Here is a 7,593-nt window from a genome sequence, read left to right as displayed (position 1 = left end):
TGCTGCAATGGACGTCCGTTCAGCCTCACATCCTGGCCACCTCGGTGCTTCATATTTGCTATTGTGCTTGGTACAGCGGAGATACCGAGCAGAATAGACAAGCCGAATGCCGCTCGGCGGGATCCCACTATTCACTCAGTGCCGTTTGGCCCTTATGAAAATACCGAAGGCGACCAAAGGCAGCGGATGTACGGATGAAATCAGCCGTTCTGAGCCGGAGCGAATCGATAGCCGAACGTCGTTTGGCTCTGTTCACTTTAACTCGGTTATTCACCTTTCGGCAGCTGAGTGATTAACCCTTTAAGATCTCTGGAGATGGACGTGTAACCTTGACATTGTCCGCGCTTTTCCACAAAAACTTGGAATGCAATTTGGAGGTGCCAATCATTTTGTCCAATCCATTTTTGGAGTTTTGCGCGGAATGTCAGATTTGGCTTTTTTGTCAACTTTTCTGTGTCATACGAATACAAACAAAAGAAATAAACGTGTGAAGGCCGAAACATTTGTAATTGCAACAATATTCTGCGCAAAGTGGTGCGTTATCTTCCAGAAATGCCGGGGTGCCAAGATTTGTGGCCATGACTGTATATCTTCCCAGAGAGCCTCCTGAAAGTCCCCTGGCAGCCCATGGTGGGGGAGGGGGCGCGATCTGCATACGCTCCTCAATTATATATAAATAAGAATTTGGACTAAAGTTTGTCTATGAAATGCATTTCTGTCTATTTGGTCATGTGACCCGTATCTTCTTCTGTGACGCATTGTTTAAAGTTCGGGGATGAGGAACTCTAACATTATGAGCTCCTTGAACAGTGACTTTGGGTCTTTATACATCTGACAGCGGCGTACATACTCATCCTGAGTACGGGGGTCCGTCACACTATGTACTAATAAATCCCAATGAATGGAGCCCTCGGGTGAATGTCAGGAGGTAGTGTCCTTTAGGAATCAATGCCAATACCTCTTCTGATGGAGGAACACATTTAGTTCTCTGCATCCTGCAACTCAGCCTCATGGGGACAGAATGGTCTTTATTTGTTGGTGGCCCTGAAATCATACAACACACTAAAGACCAACCATGTTATATATTGTCAGCACTCCTCCCCCCTCCAATCACTTCAAATCCCATGATGTCTGTGCCTCCTCCCCTTACCTTCCAGTCCTTAGATATGCTGAAGTCACAATATTGAATTCTAGTAAATGCTGCGCAAGGAAGATGGAGCTCAAGGCCACCAACGCCAGAGAAGAACATTAGAACTAAAGCAGGTTATCAGCAGGGACCATGTCATCAAGTTCAAGGACACTGAAACTGAACCACAGGCCATCGGCAGGGGGGTGGTGGACACGGGGACACTGAGATTGAAGCATACTATCAGCAGGGACCGTGTCATGGAGTCGGCGGCGATTGGTGGGATGTGTTACACGCGTGTAGTAGGGAGTGGGGACAGTGCAGCTCACATGAATGTGGATGTAATCATTAGAACATTCACAACAAATCCACTTTAATATTATAGAGAGAATGAGAACCTAAAGAGGACCTCTGATCCGATCCAGGACATAAAGGGATCCACAGACCTTCTCCATGCCGTGACTTTTTGGGATTGGTGGCGGCTGAGAAGATGGACACTGAAGAGTTTAGAAGAATAAAGTTTTTATTGGATGGGATCCAGTCCCACAATTGGAATGATATGTCAGTGCAGAACATTCACCTTGTGTCTCTTGTCTATGATATTCCTATATGTATTAGTGGGCCCCCAGTATGCCCCAGGCAGTGCAGTTCCTATCTTCTCATATGATATGAGCCACAAGCTGGCACAATCCTTCTCAATAGTTGTCTGCAGATTGAATGCGATTTCTGGGCAATGGTCGGGGGGGTGTTTTCCTGGAGAGATCGGCATCACTGGCCTCAGGTTTTACATTGGCAGCTTTGGGAGCTGGAGGGGGGGGCAGGTTGGGCACTTTTAAGCTGCCACCGATATTCTTCCTTGGAATAGGCCGGGGATTCTGGAGTTCATCAGATGGCTCAATGGTCATGGTCCCTCGAGGCTGGACAGGTGGAGGCACACTGGGCCGCAGAGGAGCTGGCCTCTTCACTAAAACAAGACATTGTTTTATTAAAAGTTCTTTAACAAACGGTCTCAATAATCATTATTCTACATATTGGAAATGCAACAGCATATTGCTGATATTCTGATATACACCGGCTGTATTGCTGACGTTCAGAGATGTAGTATTGTGTTTTGGGGACTAGATGTCGCTGACCCCAACCCCAAAGCTAGTCTGTATGTTAGTTTTCTATGTGCATGCTTATCTATCATCTATGTGTTTCCTGTTTACATGTAATGTGCTGCTAAGCCAATAAAACTGAATTCAGCATTCCTCCGGATCTCAGAGCTTCATCTAAACACATCACCAACACTGCAGGGTTAGGAAGTTAGAGTTTAGAGATTAGGGATAGGGGGTTAAGGTTTGGATTTAGAGTTAGGGGGTTAGAAGGTAGAGTTAGGAGGTTAGGGTTTGGATTTCTTACTTTGGATCCAAAGGCTGAAGCATTCAGTCATTTATGAGGTTTAGGGACTCTGATATATCAGATTAAACCTGCAGCTTATTATTTTTTTTCTTTCATTAAATTCATATTTAAAAATCATAAAGCTGAATCTCTGAAGCTGAATCTCTGAAGCTGAATCTCTGAATGCATCAATCAGAAATGTAAAGAATGTTTGCATCTGTGAAGAGCTACTGCCTTTTAAACTCTGTTACATTCCTGTCTGGACGTGGCAGCGATGTGTTACAGACATTTATTTTAAGAGTTCAGATGATGTGAACAGTGCATTTGTTTCACTGAAAACACATTGTGCTGGATACTATATGTGTGTGTAAAGAGTCTACTTTGGATTACACCTGCCTAGTGACAATCAAGCTCAGTCTACTGTTGCTTAGATTGTTGTCCAGTAAGCTGAAAAATCTTTGCGCTGGATGAGGCTGAGGGTTTGATCATCACAATGATGTCTTCCCCCTTTTTTATGCATATTTAGTATATACTGTAAGACTAGGATTTATTGCTGCCTCCATAGTGGTGCTCGGGGTTTAAGATCACTTATATGGAGCAATGACATATTCCAGCCAATCATCTTCTCACCTTTTCTGGCTGTTGTGGGGCTGGACTCCTCCTGTGCCCCCGTGGTATTGCCCTCCTCAGGAGGTGGCTGCATCTTTGCAAGAGTTGCTTTGCTGGCACATGGTTCTTGGGTATCACTTATGGCTTCACCATCTCTATAAAAAGAATAGAATAATGATGACGGCAAATCAAAACTGCCCATTACTCTTATTACTGCCCATTACTCTGCTATTATAAACACCAAATAAAGAAAGAGTATGTTATGTGGTGGGGGATATAGGAGGATGATCCCGGGGAATGAAAAAGGCAGAAATATGAGGTGTACGGTTATAGGAGTGCATTGTAAGAAAAGAGATACGAGGAACGTAACAGAGGATAATATATAGAATGGGGGTACAGGAGTGTGATATGGGGGTGGAATAGAGGGTAATATATAGGGTGAGGGTATATAAGGGTGATGTGGGGTGAGGGTATATAAGGGTGATATATAGGGTGAGGCTATATAAGGGTGATATGGGGGGTGGAAAAGAGGGTAATATATAGGGTGAGGGTATATAAGGGTGATATGGGGGTGGAATAGAGGGTAATATATAGGGTGAAAGTATATAAGGGTGATATGGGGGGTGGAATGGAGGGCAATATATAGGGTGAGGGTATATAAGGGTGATATGGGGTGGAATCTTCCATCACTCACATTTCTGGTTTGGAGGGGGAGGGCAGTTGCGTTGGAGAAGAGGGAAGATTAGAACTATCGGATTTCCATGGTATTTCGGAGGTTTGGGGTGTAGATTCTGCTGCTGGGGGGGCAACACTTTCTTCTGGAACTCCAAAATCTATATCTGTAATAGGAGAGAGAAGACGCGGTCATTATTGTGTATGTGCACTGTGTGCAGTGTCATGTCCGGCCACCAGAGGGGGTCATTTCTGTATCCCATCTACCCCCCAGGCAGTGAGGAGCATTTACTGGTTGTCTATCTGATGGAAGCACGGCGTGTCCCCGCACTGCTAGTGATGACGGCTTTATGGAAAGTAACAGATGCTGAAATCCGGCACCCTCAAGATGGCGTCCATTCCTCTTGACTGAAGGTTTCCGGGTTGGGGCGAGCAATGCTGAAACTGGTCGCTGTGCTTGGAAAATTTGGGCCGTAACAATGTAACAGCATTGAGGAGAGAGCGAGGTGCCGTGAGATAGGATGGCACTCATGTTGGGAATGGTTGTGGCGATTCAATAATAATATGTAGATCTTTAAGGGGAACGACTCCGAGGAGAGGAAATTCCAGAGCTAGACGTGCGGCCCAATTGGCAAATTTCATTACAGGTGACAGCAGTTTATAAGCTGAAATATCTCCATCATAGATAATAATCTGTCCACAATACCTTCTGGGAAGACGTGTGCAGAGCAACTTATCAAACCTTCCACCACTGACACCACCATGATGGGAGAGGCGGAAGCCATGTCCAGCAAAGAAGAATCTCTAGAAGGAGAGAGAAAGTGGTAAATGGACCAGAATGTCAACAACGCACCCGACGCCTCAACGTCCCCGACACCCAACGCCCCTGACACCCAACGTCCCCTACACCCAATGTCCAAACTACTTTATTCATTATACCTTCCATATTGAAATCTAGAGGGGACGTGATATCAGATATTTTATCTATTTATTGGTCAGACAAATTTCCACAATTAGAAGAAAAGAGATCTCAGGACTGCCGGGCTGAATTAATGCCCAACTGCCAACGAGCCTTGACACGTCACCTTGCTATGGGGGAGGGGAGCCTTCAAATGGTCCTTTGAGACCCTGTGGCTGCTGGGTGCCAAACTATCTGCAATTGATTGTCTTTTCCCAAAGATCAGAGCGATTATGTTTCATCTCTAATAAAGTCCAAGGTATTAGTTGTAGGGAGATGAATCTTATTTCCTCCGATAGTCCAAACTGGGGCAGTGCAAAATGATTTGTTCTGGCTGTAAAGAACTACCTAGGAACCAAAAAAACGGTCATCTGGATCCCCCTTGCAGCAGTGTTTGGACTTGCTGTGATCGGGATGATGTGCTGGTGTTGGAAATCCTACTTCTGACCTAACCATCAGAACCAGCTAGTCCATATAACCTGCAGCCACTTCACAGAGGCCAGAACGGTCCTCACAGCAGGAGAGGTAACACCTCCAAAGGTGATTGGCTAAAGGTCTAGAGCCTCTCTCACATCCTCGAGATCTTGTTCTGGAACTTTCATTTTGCTCCCACCAGCAGCATGAACCATACCGGCCATAGGGTAAGTTATTCCTGTGCGTGTCCAGACAGCTATGTATGATTGAGTCTCCCTCCAGTGGCGGCCAGTGGAATTGCATGCTGTAATAATTGTGTCACATCTGGTTTAACCTCCCCAAAGCGAGCTTCCTCCTCCACCAAAAGAGGTCCTTGTCCCTGTTAGCGAGTCTCCTTAGGGTTGCTGGTGTCCAGACCGGGGGCGCGGAGTTCCCAAGCCTCTGATCAGAAGATCTATCAAATCTCTGACGGTTTTACTTATGTGATTTGTGATTTTGTTTATTTTATTAATATGAATTATTGAACATATTCTATCAAAGTCAAGGGAGCTTCATCCAATATCCAGAACCCTAACCCTGCCCCCCACATAGTATGTGACTACAGTTACTTGGATTATTTGTAATACAGGTTTAATAAAATACCGCCTTTCTTTCTCCAGCCGCCATCTTTGGCTCTTACTCGGCTTCAGCCATAAAGATATTTAATACGTTGAGGAAAAAAAAAGATAAAACAATCTTCCGTTTTTTCTGCTTCTATACAACTCCAAAGCAATCTCCCGGACCACATAGAGGACTGGACCACATAGAGGACTGGACCACATAGAGGACTGGACCACATAGAGGACTGGACCTCGTAGTGTGAATGGACCACATAGAGGACTGGACCACATAGAGGACTGGACCACATAGAGGACTGGACCACATAGAGGACTGGACCACATAGAGGACTGGACCACATAGAGGACTGGACCACATAGAGGACTGGACCACATAGAGGACTGGACCTCGTAGTGTGAATGGACTTACCCGTCACTTCGGGCCCACAGGAGGTTGGGGCCCAGCACTATCGCAATATTACTTGGTGTCATTTTGTTCACTTCTTGGTGTTCTGCCAACTTTGCAAAAAACTTGATTAAATACCTGCAATAAAAACCGAATCACTTAAGACCCGATCTCTGCGCTCCCAGAAGACAAACCCCAATACTGAGCAGTCAGTGAGAGTCACGGCCAGAAAATCACATCTAGGATTTATAGGCATTACATGACAGCTCTGCGGCGCACATGTGACATATCATTGATGCAGAACGGTCATCTGTCCCTGGCTGCAGGACACCACATCGGAACAGCAGGGGCTCCGGTCATTGCATTGTACATGCTTCCCAACCCCACATGTCCACATACACCTGAGATTCTAACCACAGCAACCCGCTGTCCAAACTTAATCATACCTGTATATAAAGTCATACAGGTAAAGTGGACAGGTGTGTGACACATAGAGAACACAGACAGGTGTGTAACACGCAGAGAACACGGACAGGTGTGTAACACGCAGAGAACACGGACAGGTGTGTAACACGCAGAGAACACGGACAGGTGTGTAACACGCAGAGAACACGGACAGGTGTATGACACATAGAGAACACAGACAGGTGTGTGACACATAAGGGAACACAGGTAGGTATGTAATCAGGGGTGCATTTTTCTTTCGAAGCCCGTGGACGTGCATCAAAACAAACTTCCCCCTGTGAACAAAAAAAGTGAACCGTGAAATCACAGCACACAAAAACGTGCACAAGGGTGCAAGGTCCTTCCAAAGAAGGGACCTACTTTCCCGACCCCCCGGGGCGCAAGGCTCCTGACAGGGGTTGAGACTGTCGGACCACCAACCCGAAGGCCGGTGGACCGTTTCCGTCGGGGACCTGCCGAAACAGGTCCCTCACAGTACTAGGCAGGGGGGATCTCCCGAAGAGAAACCCCCCTCCTGGGTGGGAGGAGACAGAGAACCCCGTAGGAGGCACAGAATCTCCTCCCAGCATCAGGAATAGGCCCCGAAGAAACCTGCACCTTCAGCATCTGTGGGTCAATGCTTTTCAAAAAAAGCCAATCGTGCAAACGTGCATAGAGTGCATAAATAATAAAGTGCCAGTGCACCACGCTGACAGGCCTTAGGGGCCGAGTGCAAAAAAATTGCCCCGGACTAGCCATAAGGCCTGTCCAAGAGGCGTTGTGCAGAAATAAGCAATGTGGTGTGTGACCGAGTGATCAGTGAGTCAAAGTGGGGTCCCATACCCAAGTGACTTCCTGAGCACCCCTGGGACGCCACCCCCAGGGGGCACAACACCACGGGCTTCTGCCGCCCCCGAACCCTCTAGCCTTGATCAAGTTTCGGATCCATTCCCATCAGGAGATAGTTCACCTTCAGAGATCCCTCCCC

General features: G+C 46.6%; 1 protein-coding gene across 1 annotated transcript in view; it reads right to left on the bottom strand.

The window, feature by feature from the left end:
* Positions 1-1,749: 1,749 nt before the first annotated feature.
* The window catches only part of LOC108802705 (SH3 domain-binding protein 1-like), a 25,027-nt gene continuing 19,183 nt past the window's right edge, over positions 1,750-7,593 (bottom strand). Inside the window, exons 20-23 of the mRNA XM_018574564.1 lie at positions 4,494-4,591; positions 3,810-3,954; positions 3,137-3,270; positions 1,750-2,090 (exon numbers count right to left, since the gene is read on the bottom strand). Of these exons, the coding sequence (XP_018430066.1) occupies positions 1,822-2,090; positions 3,137-3,270; positions 3,810-3,954; positions 4,494-4,591 (646 nt within the window). The 3' untranslated portion in view covers positions 1,750-1,821. The remainder of the gene's footprint in view (positions 2,091-3,136; positions 3,271-3,809; positions 3,955-4,493; positions 4,592-7,593) is intronic.

Source organism: Nanorana parkeri, unplaced genomic scaffold (genome assembly GCF_000935625.1).
Source record: "Nanorana parkeri isolate BGI_ZX_2015 unplaced genomic scaffold, ASM93562v1 scaffold3045, whole genome shotgun sequence".
In the NCBI taxonomy this organism is placed as follows: Eukaryota; Metazoa; Chordata; class Amphibia; order Anura; family Dicroglossidae; genus Nanorana; species Nanorana parkeri.
Note: the sequence above shows the minus strand (reverse complement) of the source record. Positions and strands in the feature narration are given on the sequence as shown.